At 38.7% G+C, this 21,674-nt stretch overlaps 1 protein-coding gene across 1 annotated transcript in view; it reads right to left on the reverse strand.

Moving 5' to 3' along the window:
- Window positions 1-558: 558 nt before the first annotated feature.
- mthfd1l (methylenetetrahydrofolate dehydrogenase (NADP+ dependent) 1 like) overlaps window positions 559-21,674 on the reverse strand; it is a 58,083-nt gene continuing 36,967 nt past the window's right edge. The window contains exons 22-28 of the mRNA XM_026923693.3: window positions 20,439-20,480; window positions 16,633-16,733; window positions 15,436-15,613; window positions 11,335-11,442; window positions 10,873-11,025; window positions 1,370-1,490; window positions 559-1,272 (exon numbers count right to left, since the gene is read on the reverse strand). Of these exons, the coding sequence (XP_026779494.3) occupies window positions 1,401-1,490; window positions 10,873-11,025; window positions 11,335-11,442; window positions 15,436-15,613; window positions 16,633-16,733; window positions 20,439-20,480 (672 nt within the window). The 3' untranslated portion in view covers window positions 559-1,272; window positions 1,370-1,400. The remainder of the gene's footprint in view (window positions 1,273-1,369; window positions 1,491-10,872; window positions 11,026-11,334; window positions 11,443-15,435; window positions 15,614-16,632; window positions 16,734-20,438; window positions 20,481-21,674) is intronic.

The following is a 21,674-nucleotide window of genomic DNA, read 5'->3' on the forward strand; positions in this document are numbered from 1 at the left end:
TTTTATTTCCTCTTTATATGCTTCACCTCTGTATTTTAATTTAATTTGAATCTCTTTTTTTTACACGTACGCTGATGACACACAGTAGACTAGCCAATCTGACTTCAATTGTCTTCAAAAGTCTTGTTATTTTTTTACACTACCAGGAAATTTTAGCATTAAATTGCTGGTGATCATGTACCATGCTTTACACCTTAAAGCTCCTGAATACATTTCTGAATTTATGTCCCATTGCAATAATGCGAAGTATCCAAAGCCCCAGGCCAAAGAAAAGATGGACTTTGTATTTTACAGTTTTGCCCTTACACTTTATAAACTCTCTCCTGCTTGATACTAAATCATCAGATTTCAAGAAACATCTAAAAACAACCATTTTGCCTCTCGTGCTTTTACTAGTTCTTGGCTTTAGCTCTTGCTGTGCAATAATGTAAAATGACATCAAAAAGTCCTGCATGTTCTTCCTGTGACAGAATCTCGATCAGATAAATGAGAATTACTGCATAGGTGCCAAACATCAAGCTTTAAACACAACCCAAAAATAAAACCAACTCGAGCAACTGATTATTGGAAATTTATTACAAGACATGCAAAAGCATGTCCTGGCACAGACGTAATGACAGCAGTTGCGGAATGACAGCAGTGTTAGAAGCTGTAGAGTGTACATCAGAATTATAAATAAATAAATGTAAAGGCTGAATAAAAAATGAAATGTAACCAATCCAAAACCAGCTTAGATTACATTCAGACAGGAACTCAAGTTCTTTTTCTCCCCAAAGCCATAAAATCTGGCCAACTGTGTAAACTGGATTTAAAACACAAAACCTGGTCAAATAAACCTCATTCGAGGGTGAAATCTGAACTCAACTCGATTTTAGTTTCTAAACTAAAGAACTGCAACCAAGATTGCAGAGAGATTTCCCTGTCTGAAATTCTTTGCAATCTCTCTTCAAACAAATTCTTGTAAATAATGCATTAAAAATGGATGAAAAATAAAAAGGTGTAAAAATGATAAACCCGGAAAAAAGTAACTGCATTGAAGTGTGAAATCTAAGCATGAAATTAGTTTCTAAAAGAAAACAGGATTAAAAAAAAAGAAACTAGAGTTCTCCGTGTCTTTGCAATCTCTGTATAATGAAACTTGTAAATAATGCATTAAAAAAATTACAGATGATGTGCAGATGCATCTGAAGGAACATTTGGTCCTCTGTTAGCCCTAAAGACAGGGTACGTTTGCTCCAGGTCACTCGAACCATCACCATCAACCTGACACAGCTAGATGAGCAGAGATGGAGAAGGTGACATTAAATAAGCAAGGTTAACCTACAACATTTGGAAATGATATTTATAGTGTATTTCCTGCATATCTTACCTGTTGAGAGTGTGTGTGAGTGTGTGGATTGTTAAAAGAGCCCCGATATCTCCTCGGTTACGGGGTCAAGATCGATGTCATAGAAACAGGGTCGTGTAGGAAGACCTGGCATGGTGCTCATCTGCAGGACACAAATCAGAACTTCAGGAGAAGATTTAGCATTGAACAACCTCTCAGTGATACACACACACACACACACACACACAGTGTGCTGTTACCGGAAAATAATGGTGTTGTGATGAATCAGATTTACTGTTACCACCCTGATGTTTATGATGTTATTATAACAGTTTTATTCCTCTTAAACCACAGGAATTTATTTACTAAAGAACGACATGTCATAGTTTTTATCCATTTATAGTTACATTTAATGTTGTGAAACAAGTTAGTGGTTATCAACAGTTGTTATAGTGGTTATAAACAGTTGTGTTCTCACCACTGTTTTTCTCTCTCTTGAAGTTAATAAGACAAAAAAAAAACACAGCAGGTCGTATTACCGAGAAACGGCAAAGTGTAAACTGTTACAAAGCATAAAGACTGTAACAAAGCGTTGACACTGGAGACTCCTTCCATAAATGTTAAATAAAAGTCTCCTTATAGAAGATTTCACCATATTACGGATTAAATAAACCTGTGATTTGCAGCTGCGCTACTGTCACAGCTGCTGTTACAGAAAATAGAAAACTAGTCAACCCCTTCTGACCAATCAGAATTGAGAATTCAACAGCGCTGTAGTACTTTATACTGCAGTAATACTAAATGTAGGAGAAAATGAAAAGCTCCTGGTGTGATAATTACCGAATATGGTACAGTACATGAGGATAGTATTAACTGACATAATGCTACAGTGGAAGTGAAGTCTGTCCTAGAATTCATATCTGAGCAAAAGTGCTACCAGTGATAAATACTATATGTACAATATCAGAGGGAGGGGGGTGGGGTGCGGGGGTGGGGGGTTGGTTGGTAGTGAGGACAGGTGAAACTGAGCCAGCTGTAATTACAACACAGTTTAGATTTACACTTCTTTCATTAAAAAGCGACTTATAATTAATGCTAAGAGCTTTGCTCGTGTTAGCATGAGTCTATGATTCATGATTCTGTAAAGTGCATCGGAGGAGTGTGTGGTTTAAATGAATTTCCATGGAAAAACAGTCACATTGGTTTCATTTTTTCTGCATGTTTTCAGGACCTGATGTGGATTTGAATAAAAATGGTGAACTGTGCCAGGTTCAGGCTGCACTGTATACACACGCACACACACACACACACGCACACATATACACACAGCACAATTCAAAGAAATCTCACATTTCCGTCTTCACTAATAATTCCCTTCAATAATTCAGATGAATAACCTGGAGAACTTTACAGTTATTGATTTGAACACGTCTGACGCAAGAAGCCCGGCAAGTCAATAACCTTTTAATGTAATTTCCTCCAGCGAGCATAAGAACTAAAGTTGTTCCAAGAAGACAAAAAAGGTCAGAAGCACACAGTGAGCTGGACTTAAGACAAACAGTCATTCATTATTGATTTCACTATTACACACTGAGTACGTGAGACAGCTAGAATCTATTCAGCGCCACTAATAATCCCTGACTAATGACGATATAAATGTCTTAAATGTCCGGATTGAAGTAAATTAAGACTTTAAGTAATCTCAAAGCAAAGAAAGTTGAACCCAAATACAGTATATTACATGAACCGGTTAATTAAAATGTTTTCGGGATTTTCTGAACCATCTTTCTAATAATTTAATTGGACCTATGACCTTTTGCGCTAGATGCACAATATAAAAATAGCAAAATAGCCAATTTTGTTTATCCTATAATCCCTTATGTTTATATGTGACATTATTAACAGTGCATTTAAGCAGGGTGGCCAAAATATTTCCCACATAAAGAAATCCTCCTCGAAATGCGTGCATTGTTGGTAAACGTGCAATTTAGAGAGTAGTTTTCATTACGATGGATGTTGCGTGTGCTAGGGTGTAGGTGTGTGTTTTAAGTTATAACTTAGGGCTATGTTTAAAACTGTGTTACTCGGTGCAACTGTTATTTTTGGTAGTCAATAAAGTCAAACGCAATCCCTGTTTATGCTAAAACTAGAGTATGATAGAGAGAGCTCATGTTTTTCCCTGTGCAAACTGGATCTGCCTAGGTCACATGACAAGAGAAGGTGAAAACCAGTCATAGCATGCCGTCAAGCTTCCTTCCACACAGCGCCGTTGTGTACCTCATGATGTCTTTCAGTCTCAATCAGAATCTAGCTTACTGCTTGTTTCAGCAGGAACTCGGGTCTCTCTCCCCCATTTTTTTTTTTTTTTTTTTTTTTACATACTCCTATCCCTTCATTTCTCAGAAACAGTCAATTTGAAGTAATTTGTCATTTTCTAATGGGATTATATAAAGATAAAGTCAAAAATCCCACAAATTAAAATCAACTGACTGGCAAAATGTGCAACATGGGTACAGAAATGACTGTAATTCAATTTTGATTAAATAAGAAATAGAAGATTTTGCTATGTGAACAGTACATCACGGGTCTACAGTCTACAGCCTCTTACTCATTTTGGAAATCGTACTCGCTGATCAGCAGTGCTGTTAGTCAGACACAAGGATCTACCAAACAGAAAGATGTCACATGGATAAAGGTTATCTGAGGTGACATCTAGCTAAGTGTTCTTTCAATCAAGGATGATGGGTAACGGCAACACTCGAACGTGTGGTGGTCTGGACGAATTTGGACATTTTCTCCTATATGCAGTAATATGCTTCTCTTTTGCGTGTAAATCAGCCAGAAGTTCTAGCATTTTAGAATCTGTTTTTGTTTTTCAGAAAGTGAAAAGGGGGGAAAAAATGCATGTAATGATGTTCGGCTGTGGAGCAGGAGCCTCACAGACAATTTGACAGCTGCCATCTGAAATTTATTAGCCACTTCTCTTTGGAACAACTTAGCTAGTGAGGTTTTAGAAGTCTTTGGCAGACTGACTGTTTTTTATCACCGTATTTATTAAACTGGCTACTTATACAACATGAACTTTGCAGGAAGCGTGGTTAGCAAGTGAATTTTGATGAAATATACTCTCTAATATACGGCCAAAAGTATCTGACCATCACACCCATTTGTGGTTCTTCTCCAAACTTTTGCCATGAAGTTGGAAGCACACAATTGTATTGAATGTCTTTGTGTGCTGTAGCATTACAATCTCCCTTCACTGGAACTAAGAGGCCTAAACCTGTTCCAGCATGACAATGCCCCTGTGCACAAAGCGAGCTCCATGAAGACATGGTGTGTGAAGGTTGGAGTGGAAGAACTCGAGTGTCCTGCACAGAGCCCTGACCTCAACCCCACTGAACACCTTTGGGATGAACTGGAACACCGACTGAACCCCAGACCTCCTCACCAACATCAGCGCCTGATCTCACTAATGCTCTTGTAGCTGAATGAACACAAATCCCCACAGCCACGCTCCAACATCTAGTGGAAAGCCTTCCCAGAAGAGTGGAGGCTGTTATAGCAGTAAAGTATAGCAGGATTAAATTTGTAATGGGATGTTCAACAAGCACATACGAGTGTGATGGTCAGGGGCTTCTTAAAGTCGAGGTCTTTCCAGAATTCAGCAACAACCGACTGAATAAATAAAAGTCCCTGATAAAAACAAGTCCCTCTTATCCAGCTAATCTGACAAGCTGATTTGTCATAGGAATGTTATCTTTGCAAAGCTGGAAAATCAAAGCCATTAGGTGATTAGATATGCTATTAGAACAAACAAAAGTGCTCAGTACTGCTTAATTTCTCTCTCCCCAACAGAGACCCCTCTTTCATTCCCCATCAGAAATGACATTTATTCCTGTCTCAGCACTAACAGAAACCGAGAACAGAATTATCTTCAAAGGGTTATCTCTCTTTCTTAATGACATGGAGACAGTTTACAAACTTATTAGTGTAAATGAGCTTGGAGAAGGGGCTGGGTTAATGACCAATTTCCTGTCAGGAGATACAGTGCCTCCACCATTTGTCCAGAACATGAGTTTTAAAAAAAAAAAAAAAAAAGATCAGGCAGTACAGTTGTGTATGATGAAAGGGACTTGGATACAGAAAGAGGTGTTTTGTATTTGGACATCACTGAACATAACAATGTTTCACTGTTTTGTTTCTGCAGCGATGTGATTAACTTCAAGGAGCCGGAAATCGTCAGTAAGAACATTTATCTTGTGCTCAGCAACGACATCATGCCGTGATTAGTTACGCTGAACCATGGCATTCTCACGAGTCAGCCGATGAAACTGTGAAATGATTGCACATATGGAAAACGTGACCGATCTGAATTCTTACACTGTGCTTATTGAATTACGATTTTATGTTTCACGTAAAAAGAAATGTTAAGTTAAACCAACAAGCATCCCTGTTGACAGGTATTGTGAATATTGTTCTTCGCTTTGCATTACAAATGTTTCAATTTACAAATTCTAAGGTTACTAAGGTTAATATTTAGATTCACTTCCTGTATCGATCATGGCCTAGAAGTTACTCGTGTAGGATTTAGTAATATCAAGCATTTTCCAGTCTTAAGTACACTTCAAACCTTTAAAACACAACTTGATCATTTTTAAGACTCTCTATGAACACACGAGAGAGCGAGAGACACACAAAAATTCAGAATCGTACCAGATCCTGGACTGTGGACGTTTGTGTACTTCCCTAACAGCCCTGATTTCTCTGTAGAGCTCGAACACAAACCCACTGCACTGGGAAATCATTTAGAGCAGAAGTGCTCAGGACGAGCTCGGCATGTCGAGTCGGAGACAATGAACGTGAAACAAAAAGTAAAAATAAAACAAGGGTGGAACTGTTCATAAACTTTGAGCTCGATCTCTAATCTGGAAGACGGAAAAGCTCTTTTACTGCCTGAGACAATGTGCCATTGTGCCGATACATAAATAAGGAGATGAGGTTAAAATAATAAATCATTTGGCACTTGAGTGCTACTAGAAAGACAGGATGGAGCGGTTCTGTGCTTAGAAACAGATACACAACACAACCTGCAGTTTTTTTAAATCTTTTTTATTTATTGTTATCTATTTTTGTTTTGTTTGTTATCCGTTTTATAAAAATTGAGATTCAAGATGATTCGACCTATTTATTGAGATTTAAACTTGGCCATTTCAATGGCAGATCATTTCAAGCATTCATTTCATGAAGCAAAGAAGCTAAATTATCTCCAAATTTAATAAAACAGATTTAATCTTATAGGTTGAATCGGTTTAAAATAATAATCTCATTATAAGAAATGTTACCTATATTTCTAAAGATTTTTCTTTGCTTTTCTATGGAGGTTTTTTTCAGTTTACAGTTAAATAATGAAAAATATTGTTATATTGAAAAGAATTCAATTAAATATCAGTAAAACGGGGCATAAATAATTAAACCTGTTTGCTATTTAACCATTTATTTTGCTGTGTATTTAAATAAAACACTATCTACTTATCCATTGAATGAAAAAAATTCTAGTTTTTTTAACCATGAATGTGTGTGTTTTTTTTCCCTTTGGAGGTGAAGTGAAACAGGTGGAATAAAATCCACAGTGTTTTAAATCACAGAGCCCTTTAAACTTTTACTACAGCTCATGTGTGTTGTTTTGAAATGACGGTTTCACTGATTCAGGCGTGTTCCAGCACATCTGTTCTAGTGCACAGAGATAATAAAGCCGTGTGGAAGCGGAAGTCCTCGAGTTGCTCATTGTTCTCCGGCTCGACCCTCCCTCACATATCTGAGGCATGACTTCATCCACTTCCTAAAGCTCGGGCCTCCTCTCTCTCTCTCTCTCACACACACACACACACACAGCGTACTGACCCACACACTGCTACACTTTTTTTTATATTTATATGAATACTGCTACCTTACTCACCCAGACACACACTTTTTCACACACGAGCTTCTTTTTCCTGCTTATAGCTTTAAATATTTATAGAGAAGAGAACACAATACAGCAGAAAAAAACAAGCCTCAGCGTAAACTACCATGTAAAGCTCGATGTTCATCTGGTCCATTTCCAATCATTTAAATCTAATTAAAGATGTCCGTTTCGTAACAGAATTACATTTTATTACATTAACACTAAACAGTGGACAATTACACAGCCATACCCACTGCTTATCGCATGATTACTGGCAAAAAATACGACCCAGCGAGTTATTTTATTAGAGTTATTTTGAACAGTCCCTATCCAATAAACAGAGGCGCATAAAAAGGATGAAAAATTTAGAGACAACTCCAGAATTATTGGCACCCTTTAGCCAATAAGTGAAATCTCATTTATAGTGTAATGAGTGATATTTTCATCTTTGAGCTTTTTGAGCTGTATATAGGGAGTTTAGTAGTTTAATACAATATTAAAAATAAAAAGAATTAGCTTCAAAAGTAGGGGAATATTATAGAAAAAAGCTGCATTTATTAATAGGACATCTACTGATAGTCTAGCCAGCCAAAAATCTTCTGCTTTTTTTTTTTTTTTAGACACTATTAAATATAGCTTTCAAAGCTTTCAGCTTGCAAAATCTGGATTTCAAAATTCCTATTCTGTTTCCACAAAACATTTCTAGGGTGTTTGGTTCATCACTATGTTGAAAGTTGTATCTATAACAAAGTCTTAACCTCCTAGCAACCAGGTTTTTGGCTAAATTATTCTGGTACTTCACAGTAAATCCTCATAAAAGCTGCTACACAGCCATTATCATCCCTTCTTCCAAACATCAATCCGCCAGACTGCTAATCTGCTCTTTACTGCACTTCGAGAACAGAGATTGTGAGAGAAAATGAATATGATGAATAATAATTTTGTGCAAGCCCATTCTGAACAGTCAGATAAATATTTTTTTAAAAAAGTATTTCTCAGAATGATAACTTATTATTACTGGGGTAAAGTTGGCTTCATATTCAAGATTCACCAACTGAGACATCCTTCAACGTCTCAGAATTAGTGTATTGCGTAGCTGGAAAAAAAAACCCAGTTTAGAAACCTGCCTTCTGGTCCAGGGTGTGTGTTTGTATTTGGATTGGCCTCTTGTCAGTCATTTTATAGACACGCCCCTAACGCCCCTTCACCTCCTCATCAATCATCATGAGGAGAAGTCAGATGTTCCAGTTGAATGTCTGAGTGCGCTTGAAAGTGATGTCACGACAGTCCTTGCTAATGCTAACTCTAGCTGCAACACCACACATTTTGGAGGCGGAGCTTAGTGTACATGGGTAGAAATGTTGGGTGGGAAAATCTTATTCAACTCCACGTATTTAACCGTTAGAGGCCTTTTTTCCCCCCCACAAATCTTTCCTAAAGAGCCTGAGAAAAGATTTTAATTACATTTCCTCTATATGTTGAAATCAGGGGGTGTGGCTTGTTGTCAAGGCAATGACTACTGTCCTTTCATTGTAAAACGGACTGACTGACACTGAATGTTTTCATTCTCTTTGTCAAATTGCAGCATGTTGTGGAGATCGATAAATAAATTCATTGTAATAAAAGAAATTAAATGTAATTTGGAAGAGCCCATGAGAAATGACTTGCTAGTACACGAGACAAAAACAACAAACCAGCACTAAATTGACCGCCTGAGTTACGGCTGAACTAATTAAATAAATTGCTGTAAAGTGAGCAACACCACAAGAATGAAATGTCAGGAAGCCAAACTGCAGCCCAATTCTGGGAAAAAGCAAACTTCATTTTCTCTGTTCGACGATAAGAAATGGCAGCATCGCACCATGTCTGAATGTTGAAAAAGATAGAGGAGCGAGAAAAAATGTAAACAAGGCATGCAAGGATGAAGATTCCAGTCATGCCGAGGTCTGAACTGAGGGACGGAGATGCCCGAGGTCTTTCAGCTGGGTTTGGGAAAACAGGAGGGAAATGGAGCACACCCTCAGGAGAGCAGTGTACAGATATATTATAAAGGTACACACTCGAAGGTCATGGGATTCAAACCGTACACAGAAAATACAGAACACTGTTTTTACAAGCCTTTCAGTCTCTTGACCCTCAATATGGCTTAATAAAGCTTCATTAAAATGTCAGAACCCGAACGCTGAAGCTGGACCGGTCAGTGAGTTAGCCGAGGCCAGGTAATCTCTGTCCTGTCAGGAGCAAAAACACACAAGCTCAGGAAATTTGCCCTGGTACTGTTTTTCAAAAACGTGCAGCAATTCCAGAGATCACAAGCACACCCTGAAACCTGGAACCAATTAACAAGAGCAACAATAACAACCGACTTCGGTTACTGACAATTAAAAGAGCTGAATGAGAGGACAGCTCTGATAACATGGACATTTTTAAAAGGCAGGATGAAGGACAGGAAAAAAAAAACACTGAATAACTGAGTCCACAAAAATTACTGTGTCATTTAAAATCAATGCAGATGAGCTCAAAGTGATAACAATTACTTATTTTATAGAAAAAAGAAAAGATCTGATTGGTCAGAAAGTGGTGATTAATTTTTCTCCAGTGTCAGCGTTTTGTAACAGTCAGAGGTAAAGCTATTGCTTTAAGTTTTCTGACATCTTCAGGACAGAGGAGTTTACGCTTTGTAACATGACAAGCTGCTTTTTTGTCTTCATGAACTTACGAAAGAGAAAACAGAGAGGCTGGTGTGCGAACGACTGTTTATAGCTGCTATAACATAAGTGAGAACAAGAGCGAACTTTTTCATTTATGTTGCACAATGTTAAATGTAACTGTAAATGAATAAAATGTTTCATTCTTAAATAAAAAGTTTTAAACTGATGTGGTCTAAGAGGAATAAAGAACTTCAGGATGCGCTTTTATATTAAAATAATGAAGCTACTTGATTATTTTATCAGTAAAGTTCTTTGATGTCTTTGGTCTCGGTTTATCACAGTGAGTATTTGTGTATATTAATACAACTGAAGGGCAGGTATTAAATTAGTAGAGTGAGTACATGAGATGAGCAGATGCTTTATTGATCCCAAAGGAAATTCTTGAAACTTTATCAAAATTATGTCTCAATATCATAAAATAATCAGCTGGTTTCATATTCGATATTTGCTGCACGTTTGCACCTCAGATGCCAACAGACACACTTGTTCATAGATTTTGTATTTTTAAGTTACTTACACACATCATCTGCCTATAATTGTCATTAAACCTGACACACACATTCACACAGAGGTAAATTTCACTCTTCTGTAAATCTTTATCAGCTATGAAGAACGAATAACGCACAACTCTGTGTGACGTTAATTCTTAATTCTTTGTTAATTCTTAATTCTTTGTTAATTCTTAACACTTTCTTTATTTGGGATCTTAGCGAATCAGGATCTAAAGGCCTTATTGCTATAAATGACACGCTCAACAGTATAAGCACTCAATGGTACGTTGTGAAAAAGAGACTTCTGTAATTGAATAAAGTAAAGGAAATAGTAAATAAAAAATAAATAAATAAATAAATAAATAAAACAACTGCTCAGCTATAGAGTCCGATACTCACTGTTCCAACCAGTGGATAAATAAACCCCGCCCCTATGCTGGCACGGACGTCTCTGATTGGCAGGATGAAGCCAGTGGGCACGCCCTTTTTCTCAGGCATGTGAGAGAGAGACAGGTGGGTTTTGGCCATGCATATGGGTAGAGTGTCAAAGCCCTGTGAAACAACACAATTTATTTAATGACGCTTATAATATTCAGCTTGTGTAGGATCAGAGGCTGAAATTAACAGCATTAAAGCCAAACCTGAGTAAAACTTTGCATTGCTGAGGATATAATGCGATTTTTTGCAGGGCAGAGAGTCACAGCAAGATTACGAAGTAACTTACATAAAAACATCTCTTGCTTTCATAAAATATATTTGTTTTCTTTAGGAGAAAAACTCAACCGTCTTTTTCCCTGCAGTGAAGTCCACTATACGATACACTCGAAAGAAACTGTGATTGCTTTCTGGAAATCGTCTCACCTGTTGTGTGTAATAGTCAATTTTAGCTTGTGCTTCAGACGATAACTCGATGTCATCAGCTCCATAAACCTTCTGTGCGATAGTGCGGATTTTCTCCACGATGGGGGTCTGTGAGGGAAAAACAAGAAGTTATTAGAAATAGTATCGATACCGGTACCGGTACCGGTCCAAGATCATACTCATTCAATACGTGACGCAAGTCTACTGTATGTTGTTGCGCTAATGAACAGCTAATGAAATGACGGCGATCTGGATTTGTATTTCAGGAGTAAAGACGGCAATAAGAGCAAAGCAGACTGCAAACTGCCTATAATCCGAGTCACCTGATAAACAACATCTTTAACAGAGAGTGCAGAGCGCTATCAGCGAGCGTGGTCGTTAAAAACGAGCGTGAAATATTTGCGAGCATGGAGGCGTGAACTGCGTGTGATGACATGAGCAACTGTTGCAAGTGAGAGAGACAGCACTTCACTTCAGCGAGCACTGAGCACTGCGACACTGCATGGGAGGCCACTGAGGGTGAAACACAATGAAAACACTGCTACTTACACAAAAACACACTTTCTCATACATTTATACTTGTGCACACCATTAGCACTTGCATATATGCGTGAGCAAAAATGCACCCGGAAGTTATTTCATGGTAACAGGAAGGCTGAAGTGTTTTTTTTTTTTTTTTTAAATATGAAAAGTTTGCCAGAATGTCTTTCCACGGCTTCTTTTGAATGAACACATCTCTCCTTTGATCGGTCATTATGTATTACAGGTGGTAAGAGTCGTGATGTTTTTTTTAATCTACCACGTGCCATGTGTATACGCACGATCTAAGTGTGTGTGCGCAACACACGTGTGTTTTACTGTGTTTTTCCCCATACACACGTGCTTCCTTTCCCTTTGTCCCCTAGGGTCCACACATTGCTGTTAAGGTGTAACGCTGCCTTCAATTTCATGAGTTCGGAGGTCACGATTACGACACGATTACGACACGATTACGACATGATTACGACGTTCAAGTGGTTTTGGTTGGATAAAAAAATGCACGGCGTGAAGGAAAAAAAACAGTTGGCTGAAAATATTTTTCATTTTCTATCATCATCATCATCATCGTCAATGACAAGAAGTTTAACATGCAAAATTACCTCTTAATTCAACTTAACGCTCATATCAGCGAACTGTTTGTTACAGACACGCCCCCAACTTTCTGCGCTGTAATCACAACATGGTTGTGGCGTTCTGTTACGAGTGCACCTCGCAATTACGATATTTCCGTCAGGACTGGAGGGCAGGGTATTTAATGACACCTTGTGCTCGTGTTTAATGACCACTCCAGCTGATACTGCTCTCCTCGTACTCTCCATTAAAGACCGTGAGGAGTTCATTGCTAGCAGCAAGACGACAACAACCAACATAAACAGAGCTACATAATATGTTCCATGACGCCCCTGAGCGTTTCATACACTGCACTATCGGTAATCGCTATCGATGAGGATTAAAAAACACATTCTCATACTCGTACTCAGTCTGAAAAAAGGTTTCGATGAGTCTCTAATTAGAAAACCTCCAAGAACTGAGAACCAGAATATCTAATCGCTGTAAAAGTGCATCTTTCTCCGTGGGGACGCTCATAAATCTGTGCTCCCTCAGGTCAGACGCGTACAGTGTGTGGAATGTAAATCGGCTCGCTGGGACGAGCAGCAGACGGACGTGAAACGCTGCTTTTAATGAGATCTCTTAATCACTGTCACGACTTCCCAAAGCCACGGAGTCTAACTGAAACCAGCTGAGGTTTCCACCAAAGCAGCACAAACTCAGACGCAGAGCTTCCGTCCGAACCCTACAGGTGGACGCGAGTGTGCAGCGCTGCACCCGAGTCTGCTGTTTAACAGCTCGCTAATCAACCTGGCTAATACTTTTATTTACATAATATAATTCTTAGCATGTTAGCTAACTTTCTAGCAAACCTATCTACTGGTTTTAATTACATCATATAACTATTAGCCTATGGTTAGCTAAATTTCTAGGTTTACCAGTTTTAATTATAAAACATAACCCTTAGCATGTTAGCCAACTTGCTAGCAAAACTGGCTTGTAGTTTCATTTAGTTAGCTGACTTGCTAGCAAAATATGGATAATGAATGTAATTACACAACATAGCAGTTAGCAATGTTAGCTAACTTTTTTTTTTTTTTTTTTTTAAGCAAACTTGGCTAAATTGCTTTGGCTACATAAAATAATAGCCTGCTGTTAGATAACTTCAGCAAACTTGGCTACTGGTTTTGGTTACACAAAATAATAGTTAGCATTGAAGATAACCTGCTAGCAAACCTGGCTACTGGTACTAGTTCCATAACATAGTTAGCATGTTTGCTGTTAGATAACTTTCTAGCAGGTTTCAGTTACACAATATATTAGTTAGCACTGCGGCTAACTTGCTAGCAAACCTGGTTACTGGTTTTATTTACACAACATAACCTGGTCTTAGCTAACTTTCTAGCTAATTTGTTTACTGTAAAAATTTGTTTACACAACTTAATAGTTAGCACTGCTGCTAACCTTTGGGAGAACAGTTACTGGATTTAATTATATAACAATATAATTGTTAGCCTACTGTTAGCTAAATTTCTAAAAAACCTGGCTACTTGCTTTAGTTACACAATATAACTGTTAGCATGTATGCTAACTCAGTAGAGATCATGGTTGCACAATAAATACACAATGTAGTTTTTAGCTATTAGCTAACTTTTGATCAAATCTAGCTACTGGTTTTAATTACACAACACAATAGTTTGTGCTTGCCAACTTGTTAGCAAACCTGTCTGCTTGTTTTAGTTACAAAACATTAGCGTTAGCATGTTCTAGCAAATTTTGGCTGTTTAACTACAAAATATAATAGTAGTGTTCATTAGTGTTAGCTAGCTTGCTTACAAACTTGGTTAATTGTCACACAAGTCTGTTGTCAGCTAGCTTGCTAGCACTTGGTGTATATATAACTGCATCTTAGCTTGAAATTCATTAGCTTGTTAGAGAGTACATAACATTACAGATCAGATTAGATTTTCCAGAATGGTCTTTTTAACATGTGATTTTACAGTCGACAAATCAAACACATTAATTTTAGCAGCTAAACTGCTATTTGAAGACCCACTTTATAAACCGTTACACTGATGATTAAGTGGACGTGACATGTCCGGAGACGAAAGTCAAGCTTCAGTCTTTAAAACTGGGACTGGAAAAACCCAGTGCTCCTGAAACCACAAGACTTCAATCCAACCACTAAATCACATTACAGCACAAACACATAAAAAAAATAAATAAATAAATAAATATAAAAAACCACACAATTAACCTCGCCGAGTATGCAACCAGATATAAGAGCAAATCCCTGATTCTTGTAAATGTAGTTGATTTAATAGCACCATGTGTTCGATATAATACATGTCCCTACATTCCTTAGTTTATTTCATTTCTCCTGGAATTGTGACACGGCAAACACGCTAGCAAAAGTGGCTCATGAAAGGAAAAGTCCATCAGCTGAGTTACAGCAGAGACTCGGCTCGACTCGGCTAGTCAGCGATCTGCGAGATAGAGAGTGAGATTGCGTCGATGGAGGTATTAGCATGAAAATGTACAGATGACGAGGTGAGACTGCTGGACTAAAGGACTAAAGTGCCGCCGCATCGCTCTCTTTAGGCAGAGATGAAGCCAGGGATAAAACCCACTGCACCACTAACAGCAGGTAGAATGGCATTGTGGGTAATGCAGGAGACCAAAGTGTTAATGAAACACATCACGTATTGATTATAAATAAGTTGTTCAGGGTGAAGTTTTCCTTCAAGCTCTTCAGGAGGATACAATTAGGATACGTGCTGAAATGCACCACCGTCATTTCTCGAACAGCTGACAGTGCAGCGATTTCACACGCCTCCTCGATGGGATGAGACTATTTAACACGTACTACAGAATTAAAATCACGTCAATGTGCTACATATTCGATGTTTTATCTCACATGACTGTGAAGCTGGATCAGCTGATGTTGTGTTTCACCGCAGAAACCAGGACTTTAAAACCAGAGCTTTTAAATAAAACACACAGTAGCTTCACCTGAAGGCTGTACAGGAAGTGGAAATCGCTCTTCTGTGCTGCCGCTTCCTTCACGGCGTGTGCCAGCTCCATGGCGCCGCGTCCGCCCCGCCCCCAGTGATGACACGGCAAGGCCGCTGATGCCCCTGAAGCCTCAGCTATACGACACACCAGCTCCATCTCGGCCTCCGTGTCAGTCCTTTAGAAATAAACAAATAGAGCTTTCAGTGAGGTAAAGGTGCGGTTGGATTCTTCATTCTGATTGGTCAGAAGATGTTGATTAGTTTCCTATAACAGCAGCTCTGACAGTAATGCAGCTGCAAATCGCAGGTTTATATTAATGTGCTCGTTCTATTACGTTATCGTTTAGATAGTAATATATAATTCGCAGGAGGATGCTCCACATAAACTGATTAAAAAAATCGTTGATATGGTGAAGTTTTCTGTAAGGAGCTGTTTATTTAACATTTTTGGAAGGAGTCTCCAGTGTCAGCGATTTGTAACAGTCAGAGGTAAAAGTGTAACTAAATTTTCCGACATCTTCAGGACAGGAGTTTACGCTTCTTTGTGGTTTCACGGTGACGTGACATGCTGCGTTTTTCTTGTCTTCAAGAGAGAGAAAAAAGTGAAGCTGGTGAGGGAACGACAGTTTATAGCCGCTAAAATATAAACAATAACAGGAACTAACTTATTTCAGGGATGTTCAATAACATTAAATGTAACTATAATTGGATAAAAAGTAAGATGTGTCATTTTTTTTTAATAAACTAAAATTGTAGTTGTTGTCAAATTGCTGTGGTATAAGAGGAATAAAACACTTAAGGATGTGCTGTTTTGGGAAAATAATCAACTTCAGGGCGGGAAAAGCGACTCTGCTTCATCACACCACACCATGTTTTTAGGGCATCATAAGCTACTTGGACGTCACCAATTTATTTATTTGAGCAAATATTGGCAGTTTTTACAGCATTTTTATGAATGAATGAGTTAAACAGGATGTTAAAACTTCACCATGAAAAAAATGATAAATAACAGCAACACTTAATGCTGTCATTGCACCCACTGTAGTCCTTACTAACACATTCATAAGCATGGGATAAAACCTTTATACAGTAATACTGGAGGATTTAACTTTGTTCATGCCAAAACCTGTGAGACGATAAAATAGTTTATTGTTTATTGCTTTAAAACCATCCAGTTAGGATTATGGGTCCTTACTTAAAGGTGTTGAGAGCCACCACCACGGGAACTCCAAACAGACGCGCGATCTGGATCTGTTTCTTCAGATTGCTGCAACCTTCGGAGACCAATTTTAGATTCTGAACAAGAAAAGGTATAAGAGGTTTAAAAAAACGATACATTCATGAGTCATGAGTGCGAAGTGGAAAAATCTGAGTCTGTCAGACGCTGAACAACTCAATGCAGTTGATGTTAATTTGTTAGCAACATTAGACTTGTAGCTTCAGTCCAAAACTAAACCCTATAACGCTGTGTGTAACAAATTAGACACGCCCATTTGGTGGGCTCTTGTATCATTATCTATATACCTGTGATCACCTATAACGTGTTGTATGCTAGTCAACATGTGTTCAGAGCCCTCTAGCAAGTCTTCAGTGAAATAGGTTTATGATACGTAATATGTAATAGGTGTGCTTTATTTTCCAGTGAAAGATATAAGTATTCGTTATTTTATAATTACAGCAAAAGTATTAGACCAAAGTGCAATTTTTTTTATTATTGTGCTTTTGGATGAAAAAGAGGTTTACTGTCCTGGCAGCGTTGACTGGAAATGCATTTTTTGTGCTTAAATTGATATAAACTAAACACACCTTGGGAAAATTGTAAATGGGGAAAAATAACAACTCCAAAAGCCTGATGTATTAAATATGATACAACAACAACAAAAAAAATCATGCCAGAGTTTATATGGTTAAATAGGGTTAAGAGTAAGATAAGAGTAATAAGAGTTTATAGGGTTAAAAAGCAAACCTTGGACGCCAAATAGGTCTAGTTTGATCGACTATATTAGGGTAAGGGAGGAATTTTTTTGTTTGTTTTTTTGCTGAATCGCCAGTTTAACCGATTTAGGCTCGGTTCTGAGGTGAGGACAACACTGTTGAAGTAAACTGCTCTCTATCTGGAGTGAAGGAGCCACAGATCTGTGATTTAAATAACCACAGAACCAGGATTAACTACTAATCTTCTTGAATATCCTGAACCAACCAGTCTAGTGGAGTTCCTCAATGAAGTTCGCCAGGAACCAAGGAGTTTTACGTCTTCTGCATGAACCATCTGTAGCCCCACCCTGAAGCAACTTCAGGTTAAAGGGACAGTCCGAGACAGAACCCATGACCGCAAGCCATATCCAGGTCTTGTGACCACCACGCCGCCACCACCCGCTGTCCTCTTTTAACCATGTGCCTTCATCAAAAGAGGAGTCCATTCAAGGACAGATGTCCTGTGCTGGTGGTTGAAAAGGGTCACCTCCTCCTCCCATGAAGCCTTCCGGGAGGAACTTCCTGCTCCGCTTTACAGCTCGAGTGTCCCTCGATGCACAGAGCCAGACGGGATCCTCCAGATCCCAGGATACCGGCATGGTGCCTTCTGCTTCTTGTTAAAGAACCGCACAATTAGCTTAAGCACTCGAGTTATTTGCTCAGCTGAGGCTGCTTTAGGGAGGTTGATAGAAAGCAGACGCAGCATCTCTCGGCCATTACAGCTCCCACCGGGCTGCAGCCTCCACCTTCAACAAAACCAGGTTATATTTATGCTGTTAATTCAATCACATCAAACCATGTTACAGGGGAGAAGAGCAAGAAAGGGCTGGAGGCGGTCAAACAGTCATTTACACACCTCCTGCTGGCGTGTAAAAGGGCTTGTCTTTCTGTGTCCACTTCATAGTTCCTTGTCAGCAGCACCTACTGTGGTGTAGTTACTAAAAGATTTGCTGCAGAGTCAGTCCAGGAGCTAAAATCAGACCTGGTTCCTCTGGTGGAAACACACAGCTAAAGTTCCTCAAAATTCTCCTTGGTTCATGAAACTTCTCAGAAGTTCCTCAGAAAAGAAAATCTGTAAAAGCTCCTCCATGGAAACATGGTGAGAGTTCCTGAAAAGTTTAACTGGTTCCTGAAAAAGATACCTCCATTGGAAACTATAGAAAAGTGCCTATGAGGACCAGAAGTAAAGGCCCAGTAAAGGAGTAAAGGAGTAAACATGATTTTGATAAATTAATTTTAAATGTTCTTTGAAGGTGTGGTGATATTTGCTTAAAAATTTCTTAGATTCTTGAGATGGTTTCTCCAGTAGAAAAGCAGCTAGAGTTCCTTTTAAAAGATCCTCAGGCTGCTGAAATGGTTTCTCCAGTAGAAAAGTGGCTATAGTTCCTTTTAAAAATTCCTCAGGTTCCTGAAAATGTTTCTTCAGCAGAAGAGGTTCCTCCAGTGAAAACAGACCTAGAGTTCCTCTGGTGGAAATGTGGCTAGATGTCCTGCAAAATTTCTTTAGCTGTGTGAAACAGGTCTTCAAGTAGAAATGCGCCCAGAGCTCCTGAAAAATGCCTTTGCTTATGAGAACCCGAAGTAAAGAACTCAACAGTGACCATGAGTCTTTTCTGTAATGTTCGTGATTATACTGGAGGTCACTTGCTGTGAGCACATGACCAACCATCCATCCACCCATCCATTCTCTGTACCGCTTATCCTACACAGGGTCACAGGGAGCCTGGAGCCTTTCCCAAGGGACTCAGGGCCCTAGGTACAAGACACCTTGGACAGGGTGCCAACTCATTGCAGGGCACAATTGCACACACAACGCATGTCTTTGGACTGGGGAAGGAAGCTGGAGAACCTGGAGGAAACCCCCAAAGCACGAGGAGAACATGCATACTCCACGCACACAGGGTGAAGGCAGGAATGAAACCCCCAACCCCGGAGGTGCGAGGCAAACATGCTAACCACTAAGCCACCGTGCTCCCCAAAGGGGGCTTATAAGATACTTAATGGAACAATATTGTCATTTAATGGATTAAGGACAGTTAACCAGGACATCCTGAAGTCCATACGCTGCAAGATTTTGCCAAAAACAAAAAAATAAATTACACCAAAGCGTGACGATATGGAAAAATGATGCTGCTGGAACTTCTGACGGAACATACTTTGATGTAATTCATGCCAACGTCAAGAAAGATGGAGTAGAAATGCAACATCCAGAGCTGTACAGTTCAGAATTCAGTGCTAACAATCTAAAGAAACTAGATGATACGGCTAGCATAAAGTTAGCTACGATGAAATGATCAAATGTAGCACTGTAGGATGTTATATGCTAGATAAAGTGATAAATATTTCCAAATGTATGTGATATGGTTTTATCACATACTGTACATATTTGCTTTGAAGTCAAAGCTTTTTTTCTGGCACATCGCCAGCAATTTGAGACTAAAATGATATAAATGTACATGTTTTATAGCTATTTAAACAACATGCTCTGACTTTCACCTTTTGACTGCGCAAAGTTCTGCTCACAAAATCCGCTGTTCCAAGGTCACGGTTAAAGCTCAAGAGTGACGGGGAATTTGTGTCTACACTGCTACACTCTGGTACAGCTTATCGACAGCTATTAGACACGCCCTCTTCCATTTCAGAATTCAAATCCAGTCTTAAAACCAGACTGTACACGCTGACATGAGATCAGGATTAATAGGTGACTCATCTGTCACAAATCTTTGTTTTGTGTTGTTTTGTGTAGTTTTTTAATGCTAAGTCTACCCCTAATTTTATTCGATATACAACACTTTGGTCAGTGCACATTGTTTTAAATCCTCACTGAGCATGACATCTTCTGTATATCAGTGTATTTCCTGACTGATGCCAACAAAACTGTCCTTGTGATTGTGGCAGCAGTTGTAGTCTCATATTTTAATCATCACTCTGACATAGATGTGCTAAATAAATACCACCACCACTAAATACCTAAAATTCTTACAGGATTCAAAGTATGACACGGGTGTAAAGTAATGAAGTGTTTACCTCCTCAGTGTATTCTTTTGGGAGAGGCACTCCTGCTGTTACCTGTGAAAGAAAACACGCCATTTTACCTCCTGAGAATAAACCCACTGTATGAAATTCTGTAACATGGCTAGGATTGGGATTGATATACAAATATGTTGTACATGATGGATTTCCATGTAGAGTTAGAACGATTAGCAGGAAGAAGGATAAGGAAAACATTACTTAAGCTACTTAAGCATAATGAAAATGCTTTGTATAAACACAAACAGGAAGTGATGACGATGAGGGAAAATTGTAAAGTCTCTGAAGCGTCACAGTTTGAACCAGTTTTTTATTGATATGACAGACTTTAGCAGAGTTGATACTGACGCTAAATAGACTTCTTATTCTTTGCCTTTCATTCACGTAAAGTAAAACTTCACCTCAACTTTGTCTCATCATCCAACAGAAAGGAAGTCGTTCATTTTGTTTTCAGTGGAGAATCACACGGGTTAGCGAGGAGCAACGAGTCAGTGTGCATGCAGAACTTTCACATTCAAACAAAGAATGACGCTTAGCGAATGTATTTATTATTAGGCTACTTTGATGTTTGTGGTTTCAGCAAAAACACCAGAAACGAACATCAAAAGCCTGTGTTCGTGTACAGCGTCTGTATAGTGAATAGTGCATCTTCTATTTATTCATATTAATGAATGTTATTTATTCCATGACCAGGTTTGCCAAATGCTGCAAACTGCAGATACTGAACACCATTGTTAACGTGTTTCCCATGAAAAGACAGAGAAAAAGAAGAAAAATACATTTAGAATACTTCGTAAACATTTCAATTCTTTCCCCGTGGAGGTTTTTGAGGTGTAGGTTTTGAGGAGTGGGAATTTTGCCTGAAACCTGGCAACCCTCCACATGAGAGCGCTTCTGCAAGCTGTCCTTCAAAACTCAACCATAAAGTAAACCTGTCACATGACTTTTTTTTTGTTTTGTCCTGTTGGAACAGGTCGAAGCTTTCTGGCGAACTTTCTTAAAGCTAAAACAAAAACAGCAACAAAAACCCCAAATACTCCACCTATAGTTCGTATCCATTTTCGTAGTCATTTTGGACGCGTTATCAGTTCGATTCGAATAAAGTGTTCGTATTCGGTCACATCCCTCATAGATACACAACTTGCGTGTGCAAACGTCTGTGATCGTCACATCTTGTTAAAGTGGGCTCGTAACGATTTCCATCCTTTAAACTGATAAACATTGTTAAAGTTA

Source organism: Pangasianodon hypophthalmus, chromosome 19 (assembly GCF_027358585.1).
Source record: "Pangasianodon hypophthalmus isolate fPanHyp1 chromosome 19, fPanHyp1.pri, whole genome shotgun sequence".
Lineage (NCBI taxonomy): Eukaryota > Metazoa > Chordata > Actinopteri > Siluriformes > Pangasiidae > Pangasianodon > Pangasianodon hypophthalmus.